This window comes from Mustela lutreola, chromosome 2, assembly GCF_030435805.1.
Source record: "Mustela lutreola isolate mMusLut2 chromosome 2, mMusLut2.pri, whole genome shotgun sequence".
Classification (NCBI taxonomy): Eukaryota; Metazoa; Chordata; class Mammalia; order Carnivora; family Mustelidae; genus Mustela; species Mustela lutreola.
The window spans coordinates 15,330,304-15,351,110 of NC_081291.1; the positions used below are offsets into that span (position 1 = coordinate 15,330,304).

The following is a 20,807-nucleotide window of genomic DNA, read 5'->3' on the forward strand; positions in this document are numbered from 1 at the left end:
GCCAGAGGCGAGGCCCCTTGCTCCCAGGCCGGGACCCCATTTCAGGGGTCCCTGTCTGTCCAGACTTCGTTTCCCTCCATTCCCAAGGCAGCTCCACTCCTGGCACAAAAGGGTTAAGTCAGCCTGCGCCTGCCAGCCAATGGCCGCGCGCAGCGCCTTCGCGGCGCCGCCTGATTGGCGGATGCACGGGGTGGGCGGGGAGGAGGCCCCGTCCCCTGGGTTGCTCTTAAAAGGCTGTGGCTGTGGCCACGGGGCTCCACGCACTAGCTCACCTTGGCCATGAGCAGCGCGGCCCGCCCGGATCCAGCGGAGGCGCCCGAGGAGCGGCGTTTCCTCAGGTCAGCCAGGGATGGGGATGCCAAATACCGTGCATGGCAGGGATGCAGCCTGGAGCCAGGGGCATCGTGGGCAGGGTATGGCTGGGAGGGGGGTCTCACGGGCTGGATGGATCAGAGGCAGGGGCATTGCGGTCAGGAGGGGGCCTGGGGGTCTCCAAGGCCCACCCCTTTTGCTGGAGAGAGGAAGCCTCCAGCCCACTGCTGCCAACGCCTCCTAAGCTTGTTGCCAGGGCAACTGCATCTGCCTCAGGCTCACCCCTAAGTGAATCATTCAGCAGCACTGCTAGAAGCTCTCCCGTCACCCCTCAACTCAGTCCAGGCCCACCACTCCTTTCCATCCGTCCTGGGGACTCGGGAGCACCCACCCTTCCTTCCCGAGCTGGGAAGAGCTGAGGTCTTATCTCCTCAAACGTTCACACCCCTCCTGGTGGCCCACCTGCTACTGTCTCCTGGACCAGAGAAGGAAACTGAGGCCTGGGGACGGAAACCACTGCCTGAGCCAAGGCTAGGGAGATTTTTGAACGCATGGGCCACTTAATCGGTAGTTTGCTTGGATGTGGGGTCTCTAGCTGGCAGCTGTGGCTGTGTCTCTCACCTCATCCTGAGTTATGTTGTGATCTGGGACCCCAAGCAGGGCTGTGGACCTCAGTGTAAACCACTGACAGCGCATTCATCTGACATCCCCTTGTCTGTCCTCCTGTGCCCACTCTCCACTCAGGCCCTCAGGGCAGATCTTGTCCAGTGACTGGCTGATATCCAGATTGAGCCTGTAGACCCAGCACGTCCTAGACAGAAGGAAGCTGGAGCTGTGATTTCACCTGGCATGGGGGATGGCGGTGCCAGTTGTGCAGGGTCTCAAAGGCCAACTAAGGAGTGTTGCGGCACTGTGGGGTGGGTAGGAGTGGAACATGGAGAGCAAGGGGAGAGGAGACAGGTTAGAAACATAATGGGTGCGTAGGTGTAGTGAGGAATTTGAATATTCCCTGAATATTAGGGAGCCAAAAGCAGGTTTGAGGCAAGTGGTGATGTGATGGTGTTTAGGTTTTCAAAGCCCCCGTGGCTCTTGTATTGAGGAGTTCGGAGGCCAGGAGACTTCTGTAGGCAGCCAGGTGAGCAGTGGTGGTGGGCTGGTGGGCAGAGGCCTGAAGATGGAGAAGCAGATGGAGCCAAGAGAGCAGGGAGGGTCTGCCATGGGCAACCTGGCCCCAGGGCTTCACCTCCAAAAGAGCTCACTCCTGGATGCATTTTGGGAGAACAGGCCCAGTTCCTTTGAAAGCAAGTCACCTTCTTTGTGCTCTGCGGGAAATCCTTACAGTTCCTTTCATCTGGGGACTGACATCAGGAGAATGAAGAGGCACTTCATAACCAAGCCCCCCACCTCTGGCCAGTCCCACAGTGGCCTTGCCCTGGCCCCCTCCCCAGACTTGCCCTAATTCCCACTCACACCCCACCCAGGGCTGCCAGCGTCCCCACCCCCAGGCTCCTCGCCTGGACCATCCTCCCCATTATCACTCTAATGACCAGTTAGGCAGGAAGATAATGTTCCAAGTGGTGGCCTGAGGCCAAAGCTTCGGGACAGAGGAAGAAGAGGAATGGGTAGTGCTCCCACCATTCTCATCTTCCCTCACCTTCCTGTGGGGGCAGCAGGCAGAGCTGTCACGCACGAAGGTGGAGGAATGAGCCACATTTCCAAACACACCTTCTCCAATGTTCTTTCCTGGGAGCTGGGCCAGCCTGCTCTTCATCTGACCCACCATCCTTTCCCATAACTGGTCTCCCAACCTTATCTGAAGTCCGGTGGGGCTGAATCTGGCTCTGGTGGGCTGGGGTGACTCAGGGCTTGTGTCCTTCCTGTCCTAAGCCTCAATCCCCCGCATGTGCACGGGCCCCCAAAGTGTCTTTCTGACCCAGTTTCTTAGTTTCCCTTGCTTGGCTCCAGCCACTCTGGCCTCACTTCTGTCCCTTCCATCTGCCAAGCTCATTCCCACTACAGGGCCTTGGCCCTCACTGTTCTTGCATGTGAGTTACCTCCCATAGTGCTCCAGGCCACCTCCTCCAGGAAGCCCACCCCGAGTCCCCCTCCTGCAGCAGTCTTCATTCCTTACCTATGCCCTTCCCACTGCCTGGCCTGATCAGGCTGCAAAATTGGCGGGAATGTTGTGGTCTCCTGCTCACAGAATTGAAGGAACCTAAAGATTCATCCCAAGAAAACCTCTGCTATCTGTAGGTCTGCCTCTGCTTCTTTGCCCAGCACCCTGTATGGCTCTAGAAACAGACACCAAGGGTAGAAGTGTGCTTTCTCACTTGCTTCCTGCAGGACCCTGGGCAAGCCACTTGGCTTCTCTGAGTGGTTGAATATTTTCCAAGCCTATTACTGCTCTTGCTGCTACTACTACTACTACGGCCTGCTGGGCTAGGGGTAGATGCTCTTCCCCAGCAGGAAAGAGTCCCGCTAGGGGAAGCCGGCATCAGGCCATAAACCCTGCCCAGCTCTCCCAACCCCTGATTCTGGAGTGAGGACCATTTCCACTCTTCAATGACAGGTCTCTCTGCAGCCACTATGTCCATGCCCTTTGGAAGACCCCTAAGCCAGGGCTAGCTTGGTCCTTGCTCTTGAAGAGTCCAACACTTGGCTGTCATTATCTTAAAATTCTTAAGTAATGGGATCCGTGTTTGCATTTTGAAACGGGCCTTGAAAATTATCTAGCCTACCTGGTCTTCACTTTTGCCAGAGAAAGCAAAATTCAGATGTGACAGATTCCAGTCACTTAGGGAGTTGATGGCAGACCTTCACCTCCAATGAGGAAGCCCCATCTCTCTGGCCACAGTTATTGAAGGGTCACCAATAGGTCTGATAGCTGGGGGCTCCCCATCCCCCCTCCCTAAGTGAGCCATCTAACTCCACCTCCCTCAGGCACCTCGTCCCCCAGCCCAGTCGGGCCCCTCCAGTATTCTGGAGTTTGCTTAGTGTTTTCCCCTGCATGAAACTCGTCCATCACCCTCATCAGCCTCTCCCTCCGCATTCCTCCTCCAGGGCTCTTCCCGCGGCGGGTGGGGGCGGGGGGAGGAAGGGTGGAGAATGGATGCGGGCGCGGGGCGCATCTGGGCGGAGCTCCAGTCTCCCGCTTTGGGGCTGTAGAACACGCGCCACCACGCGTTCCTCGACCACCAGAGGGCGCCCGTACCTAGGGCTTCGGCTTAAACCTCCCGCGGATCCACTCTACCGCAAGCAAGTCTAATGGAGAAACTGAGGTTGGAGGTGACGCTAGGCCCTGGTTGGGAACGTTGGTGGAACGTTCCTGGTTCCATCCGAGCCTCTCTAAGTCTTTCTCTCTCTGTGTCTTTGAGCGTCTCTCCCCACTCTGTCCCCCAGCACTGCGGAGGCGGCCGCCCTGGAGCGCGAGTTACTGGAGGATTACCGCTTTGGGCGGCAGCAGCTGGTGGAGTTGTGTGGCCATGCTAGTGCTGTGGCTGTGACCAAGGTATCTGACCCCTGATCCTTGACCTTGACCCCATCCAGATGGCCAGCTTCCTCTAGAGCCGAGGCCTAGCTAGCTGCGTGACCCAGGTGGCCAGAATGGTTCGGGAAGCCCCTTTTTGTGTGGAGCTTCTCCAGGCCATCACTTAGATGGGGAAACTGAGGCCTGGAGAGACTCATTGCTGGTCTAGAAGGCGGGGGCCCAAGACCCCAGTGTCAGTGAGGGTCAGGGCAGAGATAGGAGTCCCCAGAGACTCGGAGGCTGAGACTGCAGCAGGATGCTCCTGGATCCCTTCATGCCCACCGCCTCTGCCATCTCCTGGATCTCAGTAAGGGACACATCGGTTCCTGCAGGCGGAGTGCTTCCAAATAACCCCACGCTGCAGATGGGGAAACTGAGGTCCAGATGCAGGGAGTGGCCTGCAAAGGGTAGGTCCCAGGGGGTAAGTAAGCAGAGCTGTCTAGATCTGGGGCAAAGTCCCAGTTTTGAGGTCCCTCCAAAGGACACGACAGTAATAAGTGATGACGACGCTGCCTTCCAGTGCTTTTGGCCACGGGTGTCAAACCGCGGTCCTGTTTCCTCCAAAACAAGCGAAATAAACTGACACCAGTTAATAAACCCAAATGCCTTAGAGAAGTGCCCGGTGTGTCGGGGCTCCAGTACGTAACCTTCCTCTTCCTCTGGGTCTTCCTCCCCTTCTGTCATCACTGCCGACTTTGGTTAAACCCAATTTCTTTAGGTAGGCTCAGGTTTTCTGTTTTTGTTTTTGTTTTTATTTTTTTAAAGAATTTATTTATTTATTTGTAAGAGAGAGAGAGAGTGAGAGCGAGCACAGGCAGACAGAGTGGAAGGCAGAGTCAGAGGGAGAAGCAGGCTCCCTGCGGAGCAAGTAGCCCGATGTGGGACTCGATCCCAGGACGCTGGGATCATGACCTGAGCCGAAGGCAGCTGCTTAACCAACTGAGCCACCCAGGCGTCCCTTGTTTTTGTTTTTAAACGTTACTTTTTCCAAATGAAACCTATCCTGGGCAAAGCTCCCGCAGGAGAAGGAAATGATGACAATCAAAGCCCCACGAGTAAACCCAGCGGGGTAAACTCTTGCCTGGTCCTTGCCGACCGAACGGTCGTTTGGGTTTTGCCCTGAAAGCCCCAAGTCTGTCTAGAAGGCCCTCTGTCCCAGCCAGCCCAGACATTGTCGCCCTCCCCTGGCCTCTGGTCTCGGGCTCTGGGCCTGGCATGGTGGGGTCACAGCACCCTCGGGGTGGGTCAGGACCTCGCTGAGACCTTGGGGAGGAGAAAAAAAAAAAAAATAAGGTGTATCTAGCCCTTTGTGTAGCTGGAGGTTAGAGTACGGCCAGGCCCCGGTGGCCCCTGTCTCAGAGAGGCCCCATGAGCCTGTCAGTGCCATGGTCATTCCTGTCTGATAGAGGCCAAAGGAGCCTGGGAGAGGACAGGGGGCTGAGGCCATGCAGAGAGGGCAGGGCTGAGACCGGAACACCGGTGCTCCGAACTCTTGCGTTAAAGAGACGGAGGCACAGGCCCACAGAGACGCAGAGAGTCTGGGAGATAGAGACAAAGAGACACAGAGACGCAGGCACCAAAAGACTTCGGAGAGACAGATGGGGATAATAGACACAGAGATACGGAGAAAGGTGACGTGACGGCAGAGGCAGATGGAGAGAGACAGGGCATCTTGGGTTGGAAAAGTAACCCCCCTTCCCCCCCAGCTTTGGGGCCTCCGGGAGGGGCTGAGGCCTGGAAACGTGGGCGGGGGAGGGGCAGCCACTGCGGTGGAAAAAGGTGGAAGAATGTCTGCAACTCAGGCCGAGGATAAACAAACCGTGCGCCTGGTGGTGGCAGAAGGCACGTTTTCCTGCTCCAGCTTGGCAGAGCCTGAAGCAGGGACTCTGCATCTCCAAGGAGGAGCCCAAGGTCTCCAGAGGCCATGCCCTTTGCCCACAGTGCCTCTTCTCTACGCCCATGCCCCTCCCTTCTGCTACTCCAGGCCTCAGTTTCCCCACCGAAACAAGGAGGAATTCCAGACATCATGCCTTTGCCTTTGCTGTGCCCCCTGCCAGGTGTTCCCCTTGCCTACTCTCTCCCGGAAGCAGAGGACAGTGCTGGTCGTGTGTGGCCCGGAGCAGAACGGGGCGGTAGGGCTGGTCTGTGCGCGGCACCTGCGGATGTTTGTGAGTAGCTAGGATGCCCTCGGTCTCCCAGGGTCACCCCCTCAACCCTGTCCTGGCAGAAATTGCTTCCTTCTCTTGACAGTGTCTCTGGGGGACACTGAGGCTGGAGAGGTGACAGAATAAGCCCAGTGCTTGCCCCAGGCAGGGTCTTCTGCCTGGTATCCAGGTCTGGGGGCTAAGGCCCAGCAGGAAGCCTGGAAGGGCCCCCAGCGCTGACTCCTTTCTGTGGCCCCCACGCCCCACCCCTCCCAAACCAGGAGTATGAACCGACCATCTTCTACCCTACACGGTCACTGGATGGGCTGCACCAGGACCTGACCACTCAGTGTGAGAAGATGGACATCCCCTTTCTGTCCTATTTGCCCACGGAGGTCAGCGCTTGGTGGCAAATGATGGGGGGGAAGGAGGGGATGGTGCCCAAAGGCTGCCCCCTAACCCTGCCTGCTCTCTCAGGTCCAGCTCATCAACGATGCCTACGGGCTGGTGGTGGACGCCGTGCTGGGCCCTGGCGTGCAGCCAGGAGAGATCGGGGGTCCCTGCACACGGGCGCTGGCCACACTCAAGCTGCTGTCCATCCCCCTTGTGAGCCTGGACATTCCCTCAGGCATGCCAGGCAGGAAGGGGGGGTCTGTGGGGGGCTTGGGTGGGGGCCTCTGCACCCCAGCTTCTGGTGGCCCCAGCCTGTCTCTGAGCCTCAGTTTCCCTTGCATGGATGGCACCTGCCCTCTGGGTGTGGGTCACGCCCATCCCTCAGATAGGGAAGACCGAGGCTGCTGCCCAGGTGATCCCCTGCCCCCCCCCCCAGCCCAGCATGCCCGCTGCCCACCCTGGCCCAGTTGCCTGGGCAGACGTGAGCTCACTCCGCAAAGGCCTCGCCCATCCTGGCCGCCGCCCCACGCCTGTTGGAGCCATTAGGCGACGGGCAGACGGAACAAACAGTTGCTGGCCAGCCGGACCCTCCACGGGGCTGGCCACACTCAGGGGATGTCCCCCAGCTTGCAAGACCTCAGGGCCATCCCATCAGGGTGCCACAGAGTGGGGGCTTAGCTACAAAGAGATGGGCTGTCTGGTCTGAGGGTGGAGAAGAGGGTCACAGAAGGAAGAATTAAAGTCAGAGGGAGGAGGCTTTTAGTTAGTGGCTCCAGACTCTGATCACAAGCAGAGCAGAAGGCAAGGCCCCTAGTCTGAAGGAAGACGCTCATCTGAGAGGCAGTAGAGGCTGGGGCCCAGTGAAGGAGGAGGTGGGGTCCTGTCAAAAGGCAAGAGCGAGTCTGAGGGCGAAGACAGAGGTGTCAGAGGGAAGAGTCTCTAGTCAGAAGGATGATGAACACTCGGGCCACATTCTGTCAGAGACAAGGACCAGGAGTAAGGGGACAGATCTTACGGGGGAGGCCTGCCTAAGGATGGAGGCAAGTCTGTCCTCTGCCTGGAGAATGGGGATCTGTTAGAGGGGGAAGGCTGGCGAGGAAGCCCCAAAGGAAAGAGCCTCTAGCCTAAGTGGGGAAGCTCAAGACTGATAGGGGGGAATGGGGACAGATGCTGGGTCAGAAGGCAGAGGCATGGGTCTGACCCGGAAAGGGCGGCAAGTGGAAATGATGGACTCTAAAGGCAGAGGCTGAGTCAGATAGAGAAGAACAAGTTAGTAGCACGAGGGGAGCAAGGGCAGAAAAGTATGAGGGCAGACGATCTGGTCAGAGGAAGAGGGAAACATCTCCCAGGAGAGGGAAACCTTGGTCTGAGGGCGGAGGCCCAGTTCTGTGGGGAGGCAGGTCTGACCGAGGCGCACGTGTCAGAGAGCAGAGGCTGGGTCTGACCGGGAAGGAGAAGTGGGTGGCGAGCAGGCCAGTCCGCAGGCGAGCAGCCCTCCCAGCGCCCGATTCCCTCCCCTCAGGCTGGGACGCGGAGACCGGCGGCGGCGACAGCGAGGATGGGCTCCGGCCCGACGTGCTGGTATCGCTCGCCGCGCCCAAGCCCTGCGCCGGCCGCTTCTCCGGCCGCCACCACTTCGTGGCCGGCAGGTTCGTGCCCGACGACGTGCGCCGAAAGTTCGCTCTGCGCCTGCCGGGATACACGGGCACCGACTGCGTCGCGGCGCTGTGACCGCGCCCGCACCCTGGCGGCTTGGACCCGCGCCAATAAACAGACGTCCCACCACCGCCTCGCCTCCTCCTCCTCTGTGCGCCGCGTTCGCCGCCCGGGGGGCAGCCTCGGGAAGGGAACTGCCCCCGTCCCGCAGAGCGCAGGCCGGAGGGCCGAGGGTCGTCGTCGAGGGGGACTTCCCCGTTGGCCGAGAAAACTAAAGCCAGAAGAGTAGAGAGTAGATTCAGGGTGGGACTTCCAGCCCGCTCGGGGTGGCCTGAAGCCAACGGGGTTGAAGTTAGACCCGATGGAGGATTTCTCGCCGCCTAAAGGGCTGCCTAAAGCGTGAGTGTTTGGGCAGCTTCAGGCTCGAGTCCAGGAGAGGCACGTCCCACAGGCAGCTTGGGACCCAAGGTGGAGAAGGGAGTGGGTTGAGGGAGGGACTTCCAGCTGGTGACGGGGGGCGGGGGGGGGGATGCAGGCCAGCCTGAGGGCGGAGGCACAGCCGGATGCACCGAAGGGGGCGACCCGGAGAGGTTGCTAGCGCACCGAAGTCACCCCGGGCCAGGGAGCTTGGCTCGGGCGGGGCGGGGCCTGGACGGGGCGTGGCCTGCGGTCCCCTCCCGCCCCCACCTTCAGCCCCAGTGGCCGCCCGACCCGCGGGAGTCAGATCCGCGCGCGCCGCGGAGCCCGGACCCTCCCTCGGACGCTCGGACCCGGCCATGGCATCACTGCCGCCACTACTCTGCCTCTTTGTCGCCGCCGCACACCTGGCGGGGGCTCGAGGTGAGGCGCCCCCTGACCCCAGCCCAGACCCCTAGGCGCCCTGGCAGCCCGCCTGGCTTGCAGCCGCTTCCGGAGAGAGAACCGGGGGATCCGCTCGCATCCGCAGGCCCGGGTCCCCCTGGAGTGAGGGGGCATCGGGGAGATGGTCCCTTGGGGAGGGAAGGAAACCTCTCTGTTCTTTTCCCTCCTCAAAGAGAAGTAGGGGCACTTGGAATATGAACCTTAGGTTCCCCTGGGTTCCCCGGGGACCCCAGGGGGCCTGTCTCAGCCCTAGCATTCGGATTCTGAAAGCACCCGATACTGGCCCAGGATTAAGGGGCCTGAGCCGTCCCCTCTCACATAACTCCTCTCCTCCTCCTCCTACATACACACACACACACACACACACACACACACACCCCATTCAGAAAAACTCCCATCTCTGGAACACCCAGTGGAGAGGGCACTGGATCCATTTCTCAGATGAGGAGACTGAGACACAGACAGGGAAAGGACTTGTCTGAGGTCATCGTCCAGCCGGGCTATCTTAGATAACTCAAGGTCAGAGACGCCAGGTTGGATTCCAAAGACTTCCCAATGCCAGCTGGGGCCCCAGGTGAAGGGATGGAAGCTACACGGAAGGAGGGACTTCCAGCCAGCAAATGGATGAAGGGGAATGCAGAGTCAACACCAACTGAGCTCAGAGCCACAGAGCACACTCAGGGAGCACTGGGTCTGGGGAGCAGAGCAGATGCACAGATTTCCCCAGTCCATGGCATCTGGGCCAGGGCAGAGACAGGGATGGGACTGCAGAAGATTGGGGGTAGGGGTCACAGGGAGGCTTCGCCTGGAAGGGGAGGGGGAGGTCCTGCATTCCTTGGGGTCAGCCAGAGTTAGCTTCTGGCTTCTCGGAGAGCCTCAGTTTTCTTCCCTGTGAAATGGGGATGATCATGAGAGCACCTTGCACAGGAGCAGCTCACAGAAGTCTCCATCAGCATGCTTCCTTCCTCCTCACACTCCTCACCCTATCCACAGTCACCAGCCCCCCTGAGGAGCCCACAGCAGCTGCCTGGGGCTTTGAAGGTCCATCATTGCGCCCTGGACAGTCCTCACCAGCCTTGGAGGACTGGGAAGGTGAGTCATCCTGGATCCAAGTCCTGACTCTGCTGTGGACTTACTGTGCAAGCTCTGGCTGGTGGGGTCATGTGAGGACAGGACACAAGAGGTAGAAGGGCCCCGTACTATCCTGGTCCCTGGACATGGTGGTCCCTGGTATAGGTGTCCCGAGAGGTCTAAATTTTGGAAGCACAGGGGTGATAATTCAGGCTGTTTTTCAAGGAGGAAACCAATGGAGGGTGTGTGTAGGGGGGATGCCTCCTCCCCACTACTTGGAAGCAGCATGCAGGATGCTTCCAGTCGATTCCAGACCTCTAGTTCTGGAACCTGGGTCTCTAGTTTCCTAGCGGGGAAATTCACTCTCAATTCAGGAAAGGAGTGAGCACCCCCTAGTGGTGGTGGTGGTGGGAGGTTTGATAGAAGCGGAATCTGAGCTCTGTGAGGCCAGGCCCTTCCCACCTGTGGCTTCTGTGAAACAGAGGTTGCCCGGTGGGTTTCCCCGGCAGTGAGCAAGGGCCCAGCTGGCTCTAACCTGGAGTGGCCAGGCGATGAAAAGCTACAGCTAGGGCTGGTCTCAGGCCCAACTCTTCCTGCTGCCCTTGTACCTCCTCACACCTCAGGGGTTCTGAATTCTGAGATGGGATCAGGCTCAATTCTAAGGTTGGGGACTGGTGAGACAGTGGCAAGATGTCAGCCTGCACCGACAGGCAAGCTCAAGAATTGGGCAGCAAAAGTGGGGCTGGTGCTAGGGGAGGCCAAACCCCCACTCCCGCCCCCCCCCCCCCCCCGGGATCCTTTATAACTCCTTCTCCCGGAGTGCCCTGGATCTGGGCGGGGTCATGGGCGGGCTGCGTCAGCCCGTGCGCAATGGATGTGGGGTGACCATTTTAGACAGCAGGGTAAGGCCCTTACCTCGGAGATGAGGGTGGGTAGGCAGCTTCCCGGGCCCCTGCGTGCACTGATGGGGCCTGACAGGCTGCGGCCCGGGTCCCAGCGCATGCGGTTCCCGCAGAGGCCAGCGAGTGGACGTCCTGGTTCAACGTGGACCACCCCGGCGGCGATGGCGACTTCGAGAGCCTGGCTGCCATCCGCTTCTATTACGGACCAGCGCGCGTGTGCCCACGGCCGCTGGCGCTAGAGGCGCGCACCACGGACTGGGCCCTGCCATCCACTGTCGGCGAGCGCGTGCACTTGAACCCCACGCGAGGTTTTTGGTGCCTCAACCGCGAGCAGCCCCGCGGCCGCCGCTGCTCCAACTACCATGTGCGCTTCCGCTGCCCTCTCGGTGAGGGCGGGGTCTGGGGGCGGGGCCTTCGAGGGGATAGGCGGGGCTAGGGAGAGGGCAGGCTCGCGATCAGTCATGCTGAGGAGAGAGTGGGGATTGGCCGGGATAGATCCTAGGTGGGTGGAGCCTGAATGGATGGTACTGGAGGAAGGGGCAGGGCTGTGGGTGGGTGGGCGTGTTTAGGAAGAGGCCTCAGGAGCCGGCAAAATCAGATAGGGGCGGGACTTTCGAAGGGAGGGGCTGCCAATAGGGGCCCAGGTGGGGCACAGGAGGGAGCCCCCAGGAGCCCATCTCCCTCCTGCTGCCCTCATTGGTCATCTGTCACTCCGTTCTGTGGGGGCGTGTTTTGACCCCAACTATGTGAGGGATGAAGGGAGAACAGCAGGGCTAACTTCGGGGAGTTCATCTGGGCTGGAGTTGGGGGAAGTGGGGCGGTGCCTCAACTGCGCCTTCAACAGGTGCGTCTGGAGAACAACTGATGGGGGCAGTGGGCAGGGCCTCTGTCTGGGGTATACCCACCCTAGGATAAACATGCTGGGGGCACCCTCCAGTCCCACATTGCTACCAGATTTCCAAAGAGGCGCAGTCCCTGGGGTGGGCGGCCGCCTCACCTTCCCCCCTCTTCGCCCTTACCGCAGAGGCCACGTGGGGCGCGTGGGGCCCGTGGGGTCCCTGTTCAGGGAGCTGCGGGCCAGGGCGTCGCTTGCGCCGCCGTCGCTGCCCAAGCCCGGCTGGGGATGCTTGTCCGGGGCGTCCCGTGGAGGCTCAGAAGTGTGTAAGGCCTACATGTCCAGGTAGGAGGGATGGGGCCTGGAAGGAAGTGTTGAGTTAGAGGCGGGGACGGGATGCGGCCAGTTTTGAAGGGTACTTGGGGAGCAGAAGCAGGTTGGGATGGAGCCTCATGGGGCAGAGGGGTGGAAGGGAAGAGGTGGGTCCTGCAGGGCCAGAACTTGGACCACATGGAGACTGGCCCTTCTTTCCCTTCTGGGGCCCCGAGGAGCATTGGTGAATGTGTACATCTGGATGGGTGGACGCCTTGAGGGTCGCGTCCAGGCGTGTGTGGATCCAGTGCGTATTACCTTGGGTGCACCACTGAGTGTCTCTGTATGGCCTCATGGACGCGGACACACACAGAAGCTGGCTCACGGATTCGGGGTACACACACGTAGCATTCACAGCTCCCACCAGCCCCGACGCCCACACGGACACGCGCTCACACCCTGGCAGACACCATGCCCAAGCCCTCCCAGGGCCAGACACCAGACCAGCCAGGAGGCGACTGGAAATTCCGATCCGCCTGGGCTCCACAAACACGGTCTGGAGACTGCACCCACAGAGCCCATGGCAGGGTGGGGGAGCACGGTGGCCAATGGGGTAGTGGGGTCCCCACCCTACCCCGCCTGGCTCTGCCCTCCTGACGCCTCTGCCCTGAAGTTTCCAGCGGAATTTTCCATTTTATGGAGAAACCGCAGGATTGGGAGGGGAGGGAGATGTTCTGAGCCCAAGACCCAACCCCTAAACGGGCCCCCAGCCCCTGCTAGACATTTTCTTTCCTGCTGGAAGGAGCCTCTCTGTCTTGTGAGAGTCACCTCTCCTGTCCCCTCCTCCAGGGCATTTTCCCTATCCCTCAGACCACAGGTCCCTCCCTCTGCCCCAGTTCTGACTACTCAACCACATATCCCCACTCACACTAAGGGTTGTTCCAAGCAGAGCCATGCTGAGGCCTCTGAGGGGCACAAAGGGGAGTGTCTTGGCATCTTCGCTGAGTGACTGAGTGGAAGGCCTGCCCCAGGAGGGATTGAAGAGGCTCCCCTGTCCCTCTGCTTCCCTGTGTCCCCCAGGGTGCAGCTCCAAGACGTGCAGGTGCCCTGAGCACATCCTTCTGGGCTCGGTGGTCACCCCATCTGGGCGTCCGCTGCCAGGAGCCAGGGTCTCTCTGAGAGACTGGCCTGGCACTACGGCCATCACTGATGCCCATGGAACCTTCCGGATGCCTGGAGTCTGTGCCAGTAGCCGGGCCAACATCAGTGCCCAGATGGATGGCTTCTCTGCAGGCCTGGGCCAGGCCCAGGCCAATGGCTCCATCTCTGCTGTGGTCACTGTTGTCCTTAATAAGTTGGGTAAGTGCCTCCTGGCAAGGAGGGTGAGGGGGTTTCTGAGAAGCTAAGAAGGAAATTCTGGATGACGCCACGTACTTTGGAGGATGTGATGCAGCATGAGATCACTGGGGAAGAAATAAGATGTGACATGGACATTGGAGAAGGCATAACACTAAATATGGTGTCACGGAGGGAGTGAATAAAATGTGAGACATTGAAGAAGGTACGAGGTGAGACAGGAAAGCAAATGCTTTCCTTTGCAGAGGAAAGCATTAAGATGGGGGCAGTCAGATTAGTTGGCTCAGTCAATTAAGTGACTCTTGATTTTGGCTCGGGCCATGTTCTCAGAGTCATGAGATCAAACCCCAAGCTGGGCTCCATGGGGAGCGTGGAGTCTGCTTACAATGCTCTCTCTCCTCCTTCTGCCCCTCCCTGCTCATACATTCTCTTTCTCTTAAAAAAAAAAAAAAAAAAAAAAGAAAGAAAGAAAGAAAAAGAAAAAGAAAAGAAAAAATGGGGCACTATTTTGGGGCACCTGGCTGGCTCAGTGGGCAGAGCATGTGATTCTTGATCTCAGGGTCATGAGTTCCAGCCCCTGTTGGGCACGGAGCATACTTAAAATTAAAAAAAAAAAAAAAAAAAAAAAGATGGGGCGTCATTTTGAGCAGCCTTGGAATGAAATTAAATGAGGAGGTCATTGGAAGAGGCACAGGTGAAACAGGGCATCCCTGGAAGGGAAAGGATGGGGCCCTGCCATTGGGAAGGGTTATTGGGAGAAGTTGGGATGGGGCAGGGCCCTGACCTTTGCCACCTTTGCCCCCAGAGAAGCCCTACCTGGTGAAGCACCCCGAGTCCCGAGTGCGAGAGGCGGGACAGAATGTAACCTTCTGCTGCAAGGCTTCAGGCATCCCCCTGCCCAAGAAGTACTCCTGGTGAGTGCCCTGCCCCACGCCCAAGGGCCTTGCACCCAGCATTGTGGTTCCACTGGGTTTCCCCTGATAACGTGGTGCCTCAGAGACTGGGAGGTGGCTGCTCTGCAACCTTCCTGGGCTGTGTGTGAGGCTGCGGACAGGTGCAGCCCCTTCCCTATGCCAAGGGCCTCCATGGTATTGCCCATCTGCCACCCAGGTTCCACAACGGGACCCTGCTGGACAGGCGAGAACACAGGTACGGGGCCCATCTGGAGCTGCGGGGGCTGCGGCCAGAACAGGCAGGCACCTACCACTGCAAAGCATGGAATGACGCAGGGGCTGTGCGCTCGGGCACTGCCCACCTCACTGTGCTTGGTGAGCACCCTTGGCCCCCCAACCTTGAGTGTGCTCTGAAACTGAACTGAGACCTAACACCAGCCAAAGTCAACCCCAAACGGAGCCCCAACTTTAGGCGGCTCTCTTTCCATGCCGTCTGATCCCAGGCCCCCACTGAACCCCTGGGTTGAGTCCTGACCCCAGTCCAGGCCCCCAAACTTCGACTCAAATGGAAACCTCCCTCTACCTCTGATCTGATTGATTTCTCACTCTGCAGCCCCGGGCCAGCCAGCCTGTAATCCCCAGCCCCAAGAGCACCTGATCAAGCTCCCAGATGACTGTGGTCAGTCTGGCAGTGGCCCCACCTACTTGGATGTGGGGCTCTGCCCCGACACCGCGTGCCTCAGCCCGGCAGGCTCCAGCCCCCGGTGTGGGGACACAGGCTCCCGCTGCTGCTCTGTTCGCCGCCTGGAGAGCAGGGAAATCCACTGCTCCAAATACGTCCTCCCGGTCAAGGTGGTGGCTGAGTGTGGCTGCCAGAAATGTCTGCCCCCTCGGGGACTGGTACGGGGACGTGTGCTGGCTTCAGACTCAGGGGAACCCCTGAGCTTCGCCCAGATCCTGCTAGGCCAGGAGCCCATAGGATTCACCTCCTACCAGGGTGACTTCACCCTGGAGGTGCCTCCCTCCACACAGCGGCTGGTGGTAACTTTCGTGGACCCCAGTGGGGAGTTCATGGACACTGTCAGGGTCCTGCCTTTCGACCCTCGAGGGGGCGGCGTGTACCATGACGTCAAGGCCATGCGGAAGAAAGCCCCCGTCATCTTAGAAGCCAGAGAGAGCAACACAATCCCTCTTGGGGAGCTGGAAGACGAGGCCCCACTGGGCGAGCTGGTCCTTCCCGCGGGAGCCTTCCGCAGAGCCGATGGCGAGCCCTACACGGGGGCTGTGGAGGCCCGGGTGACGTTCGTGGACCCCCGAGATCTCACGTCGGCGGCCGCCGCCCCCAGTGACCTGCGCTTTGCGGACAGTGACGGTGAGCTGGCCCCGCTGCGCACCTATGGCATGTTCTCGGTGGACCTCCGCGCCGCCGGCTCCACGGAGCAGCTGCAGGCGGGGCCCGTGGCGGTGCGCGTGAACGCCGGCCAGATCCGCATGGCGGGCCACGCGGAGGCCCTCAAGCTTTGGTCGCTGAACCCTGACACAGGCCTGTGGGAGGAGGAGAGCGGCTTCCAGCGGGAGGGGTCGGCAGCCCCTCGGGTCCGCCGGGAGGAGCGGGTCTTCCTGGTGGGCAACGTGGAGATCCGCGAGCGGCGTCTGTTCAACCTGGACGTCCCCGAGCGCCGCCGCTGCTTCGTGAAGGTGCGCGCCTACGCCAACGACAAGTTCACTCCCAGCGAGCAGGTGGAGGGCGTGGTGGTCACGCTGGTCAACCTGGAGCCCGCCCCTGGCTACTCGGCCAACCCCCGTGCCTGGGGCCGCTTCGACAGCGCGGTCACCGGCCCCAACGGCGCCTGCCTACCCGCCTTCTGCGATGAGGACCGGCCGGACGCCTACACGGCGCTGGTCACGGCCACGCTGGGCGGGGAGGAGCTGGAGCCCGCCCCCTCCCGGCCCCGCCCGCTCGCGGCCACCGTGGGCGTGGCCCAGCCCTACCTGGACAGGCTGGGGTACAGGCGCACCGACCACGACGACCCGGCCCTCAAACGCAACGGCTTCCGCATCAACCTGGCGAAACCCAGGCCGGGCGACCCCGCCGAGGCCAATGGCCCGGTGTACCCGTGGCGCAGCCTGCGGGAATGCCAGGGCGCCCCGGTGACCGCCAGCCACTTCCGCTTCGCGCGCGTGGAGGCCGACAAATACGAGTACAACGTGGTCCCGTTCCGCGAGGGCGCGCCGGCCTCCTGGACTGGAGACCTCCTGGCCTGGTGGCCCAACCCCCAGGAGTTCCGGGCCTGCTTCCTCAAAGTGAAGATCCAGGGTTCCCAGGAGTACATGGTCCGGGCGCACAACGCGGGGGGCAGCCACCCGCGAACCCAGGGTCAGCTCTACGGGCTCCGAGATGCCCGCAGTGTCCGAGACCCCCAGCGCCCCGGCACATCTGCCGCCTGCGTGGAGTTCAAGTGCAGCGGGATGCTCTTCGACCAGCGTCAGGTGGACAGGACGCTGGTGACCATAATGCCCCAGGGCAGCTGCCGCCGTGTGGCCGTCAACGGGCTCCTGAGGGATTACTTGGCCCGGCACCCCCCACCCACCCCAGCTGACGACCCAGCGGCCTTCAGCATGCTGGCCCCACTGGACCCTCTGGGTCACAACTACGGTGTCTACACGGTCACTGACCAGAGCCCAAGGCTGGCCAAGGAGATCGCCATCGGCCGCTGCTTTGATGGCTCCTCTGACGGCTTCTCTCGGGAGATGAAGGCCGACGCTGGCACAGCAGTCACCTTCCAGTGTCGGGAGCCACCAGCCGGCCGGCCTAGCCTCTTCCAGAGGCTGCTGGAGGCCCCGGCAACAGCGCTTGGGGACATCCGCAGGGAGATGGGCCAGGCAGCCCGGGCACAGGCTCAAACCACAGGTCGCCTCCGTACCCGCCGGGGCAGGGCCCGGCAGTGACCTGGGCTCCCGGCCTCACTCCTCTGCCTTGCCCCGGACTCCTCTGTACCTGGGAAGTCTCAGCCCCCTTCCCCAAATGCTCCCTTCCCCCAGGCTTCTGGGTGCCCCTCTCCTCCCCTGCCCAGAATTCAGAGTCAAGACCTAGGAGTGTCCAATGGTGGAAATACCAGGCAGGGGACTGTTGCTGTGTGACACAGAATGGCGTTCTTCCTGATGGTGGGAGCCAGCATCCTGGGAGACCATCAGGCATCTGACTGAGGCCCTGGGGGATTTGCTCCCAGCTTGCAAGCTGGCTCTGATTTTATGTATGTTTTGACCTTGATTTCAGATATTTTGCCCCTTGAGATTTCCGACTGTCGCCTGAAGCGCCCTCTCCATGTCGCTGAGCTGGGTGCTATGTTGGGTCCTCTGCCCCAAGCTTTGTTCTAGGAGTTATTTATTGAAACGAAGCCCTTGGGGCTGGTCAAGGGGTTCGGGGTGGGGGGGCGGTGTCCTGGCCCAGTGAACGTCAGGCAGGGGCTTCTTGGTTCCCGGGGCTGAGGGGCACAATTCTCACAGGTTTGGTGCTTGGAGACCCCCCCACCCCCAGGGGGATTGGGGCAGGGAATCAATTAAAGATGCTTCATTTTCAACTCATGGTGTCGGTCTTGGGGCGTGAAGATGGAGACTGGGGCTGCTGGCCCCAGACCTTGGCAAGCAGACACTGGGACATGAGTGTGCGAGCTGCTCAGAGGACTTGGCGAGGTCCCAGATGGGCCTCAGGCCAGCCTGTGGGTCTTGGCTGAGGCACGCAGAAGTGTGTCTGTGACACGTGTGTGCAGAGCCGCCTCGTGGGCAGCCCGAGTCTGTGCGGCCCTGACCGCTGAACACGGTAGCAGCTGCCGCCTTGGCCTTCTCCTCTGAGCCTGGCTGTGGCCGGCAGCTCCCATCTGGCCCCACGCCCGAGGGCAGCAATGGGCAGGGAGGGGGCCCTGGCAGGGGCGCAGGCCTTCAGGCGGCAGGAGCCGAGGCTGCTCTGGACTTCTCAGCCAGGGCCATGCTGCCCCGTCATCCACCCCACCCATTGAGGCCTGGCCACGCCTTGGCCACATGGTGACCAGGCTGCCCAAGGCCATGGCCCCAGGCCCTCTCCTCTGCAGGACTGGGGCTGGAGGTGGCAGGACGCTGTGACTGGCTCTCGGTGTCCACCTGCCCTCCTGGCACCCCATGGCGCAGGTGCTGTTCTGACCACATCTCCACTTTCCAAACAGAGAAACTGAGTCCCCAAAAGGAGAGGCAAAGTGCTGCCAGCGCTCTGGGGTGAATCCTGGCAGGAATAGGGCTGCCTGGATGGCCCAGCGGCTGCCCTCCAGCACACGCGTGAGACTCCCTTGGCCCTAGAAAGGCATCAAAGCGGCTTGCTGGGGACCTGGGATGCAAGGCATTGTGCCTTGTTCATCGCCCCAGGGATGGGGTGACAGCAGGGAGTGAGGGTGCAGGGCTGTTCCCTTAACCCAGGGTATGCTCACGCCCTCTGCACACCCACCTACCCATTTCCCCTTCCAGTGCCGGCCTGCCCGCTCCCCACTTGCTGCCCCCACCCCTCCTGCCCACCCCACCATCTACCTGTCCAGCATTTGGAGATGTCAGCTCTGTGCCAACAGCCAGGGTCTGGAGAGGGCCTGGCCTCGGTAGGGAGATGGGCTCCCCCACAAACCCCAACACACACCTGTGGGGCCAGCACTCAGCCCACATGGTCCGCTGGCTCTTGTCCGTCCCGAAACCCCTCAGGCTGACCCCTCAGCCAATCTCCCCAGTCCTCACGCCTTTGTCCACGCCATCCCTTTCGTGGGAACAACCTTCCCCTGCCCAGGGGGTGGTCTTGGGGGTCCAGAGGGTGGGGGAGAATATGATGAAGCCAAGGACCTCAGCCCCAGTCTCTGAGGGTGGGCCTCAGGACTCTGCCGTCGTCGAGGTTTGGAAGGCTTCGCCCAGCCTCTCCCTGGATGGGCTACGATGGACAGGAGTGGAGAGATGTCCCCTCGGGAGCCAGGGGGCATGTGCATTTACCCAGAATTCACTGTGTCTATGACGCTGGCTGACAGGGAGGCCCTGCCTCAGAGGCGCACGTCCTTGGCCAAGGTGACCTGGGCTCCGAGCTTACCTGCCCCAAAGCCCTGCCTCAGGCTGCCCGGTGGGGTCCCAGGGACAAGCAAGTGCAAGCAAGTGCCGGGGGGCTCTCCCTGTAGCAGGCGGGTAAAGCTGGCTTCCAGGCCCAGAGTGATGAGGTGTCAGGCGTCACGGCCAAATACCTTTCACGGAGAGAGCGTCGAGGCTGTGGCTGCTGCCAGACCTCGGGCGGCTGGGGTGGGGGCAGGCAGCTGGCCTGCCTTCCCTGGGGCGGGGCAGGGGTGGATGGACGTCATCTCGAAGCCCCCTCCCCAGATGCCATGGCTGGGCCAGGAGGACGAGAGGCTTCCGGAGGGAAGTGGCCCAGGGAGGACATTCCAGGTGGAGGACACGGCCAAAGCCAATGCCTGGCACAGGGCAGGGACGGTAGCCCTGGCTCCTCCTATCCCTGCTGACATTTTTTAAAAGGACAGCCCTTAACTCCAATTTCCAGATGAGGAAACTGAGTCTCCAAGACAAAGAAGCCGTCAGCCTGAGCTGACAGCCTGTGCCTCTTGCTGCTGCCTTGTGACCCCATTCGAGAGGAGCCAGGAGTTCCAGCCCCTTCCCTCCTGGAGTGCTGGCCGTCCGCCTCCTGGTAAATCCATTGCTCTCGCCCCACAAACCGAGGCTGCCAGATCACACCCCCTCAGGCTGGGGAAAATGGGGGGCATGAGGCCCCCCCCCAGAGACCCTGGCTCCAGCCACCCCTGGGGTCAGCTCAGGGCATGAGAAGGCCCTCAAACCCGCCCACAGCATTTTAGACTTTTATAATTTTAGAACCAGGGGTTCTTAAAATTCCTAGCACTGTGAGTGGGAGAAAAATCTTGGAACAATGCTTAAAACAAGAGAGTCGTAAAACCGCAGAATGCAAGAGGAGGAAGAGAATCATGAGCACACATTAAGCACTGACTGGATGCAAGCCCTCCCTGCTGCCCCACGGCCTGACTCACTTCAAGGGTATTTAATGTGCATTTATTGTCTTGGGATTAAAATAGGCTTGTAGGGCGGGTAATTTTCACACAAACAACTCCAATTTCACAGCTGAAGGAACTTGCCCGCAGTCACATAGCAAACAGGGACACCGTGGGCTGGGGGTGGGGGGGCAGGCAGGGAGGGCAATATTTCCCAGAGAAGGGGACGTAGGTGGTGGGTTTTGAAGGATGTGTAGGAGTTCACCCATAGGCAAGATAGGAAGGGCGTTCTGGGCAGCTACAAATGTGTCTGTGAAGGCAGGAAGAGGGACATGGAGAGCAGAGGCAGATGGGAAGCATGCAGGGCGATGAACGGAGCCTTGAATGCTGAGTGAGAAGCTCGAGCTATCTCTAGCAGGTGATAGGGAGCCACGGAAGGTGATGGAGTGGAGGAAGGTACACAATTTCTCATAACAAAGAATCCTCTGGAGCTGGTGCGGGATTCAGTTTGTTGGAAAGTGTTTCTTTTATGGAA

General features: G+C 60.5%; 2 protein-coding genes across 4 annotated transcripts; both read left to right on the top strand.

Annotated features, from left to right (window-relative positions):
• The first annotated feature begins 225 nt into the window (after positions 1-225).
• On the top strand, positions 226-8,162 carry YJEFN3 (YjeF N-terminal domain containing 3). 2 transcript variants are annotated; one of them, XM_059160636.1, is made up of 6 exons: positions 226-338; positions 3,712-3,820; positions 5,896-6,006; positions 6,264-6,377; positions 6,460-6,619; positions 7,898-8,162. In XM_059160636.1, exons 1-6 carry the CDS (start codon positions 280-282, stop codon positions 8,104-8,106), a joined length of 762 nt encoding a protein of 253 aa, XP_059016619.1. In that variant the 5' UTR covers positions 226-279; the 3' UTR covers positions 8,107-8,162. The 2 variants fall into 2 exon arrangements, with proteins under 2 accessions (XP_059016619.1, XP_059016620.1); XM_059160637.1 differs by having other exon boundaries at positions 6,460-6,610.
• Positions 8,163-8,543: 381 nt separating this feature from the next.
• CILP2 (cartilage intermediate layer protein 2) lies at positions 8,544-17,821 on the top strand. 2 transcript variants are annotated; one of them, XM_059160632.1, is made up of 8 exons: positions 8,544-8,871; positions 9,886-9,984; positions 10,979-11,251; positions 11,890-12,045; positions 13,093-13,371; positions 14,174-14,282; positions 14,479-14,636; positions 14,875-17,821. In XM_059160632.1, the coding sequence occupies exons 1-8, from the start codon at positions 8,595-8,597 to the stop codon at positions 17,208-17,210; spliced, it is 3,687 nt and encodes a 1,228-aa protein (XP_059016615.1). In that variant the 5' UTR covers positions 8,544-8,594; the 3' UTR covers positions 17,211-17,821. The 2 variants fall into 2 exon arrangements, with proteins under 2 accessions (XP_059016615.1, XP_059016616.1); XM_059160633.1 differs by lacking the exon at positions 13,093-13,371.
• The last annotated feature ends 2,986 nt before the right edge of the window (positions 17,822-20,807 follow it).

Excerpts from the sequence above, each read along its gene's own strand:
- YJEFN3 (XM_059160636.1), top strand. The coding sequence starts at position 280 with ATGAGCAGCGCGGCCCGCCCGGATCCAGCGGAGGCGCCCGAGGAGCGG. Across the intron at positions 6,007-6,263 it reads CGCGGCACCTGCGGATGTTT|GAGTATGAACCGACCATCTT; the intron begins GTGAGTAGCTAG and ends CTCCCAAACCAG. Across the intron at positions 6,378-6,459 it reads TGTCCTATTTGCCCACGGAG|GTCCAGCTCATCAACGATGC; the intron begins GTCAGCGCTTGG and ends CTGCTCTCTCAG.
- CILP2 (XM_059160632.1), top strand. The coding sequence starts at position 8,595 with ATGCACCGAAGGGGGCGACCCGGAGAGGTTGCTAGCGCACCGAAGTCA. Across the intron at positions 9,985-10,978 it reads AGCCTTGGAGGACTGGGAAG|AGGCCAGCGAGTGGACGTCC; the intron begins GTGAGTCATCCT and ends CGGTTCCCGCAG. Across the intron at positions 11,252-11,889 it reads GCGCTTCCGCTGCCCTCTCG|AGGCCACGTGGGGCGCGTGG; the intron begins GTGAGGGCGGGG and ends CCCTTACCGCAG.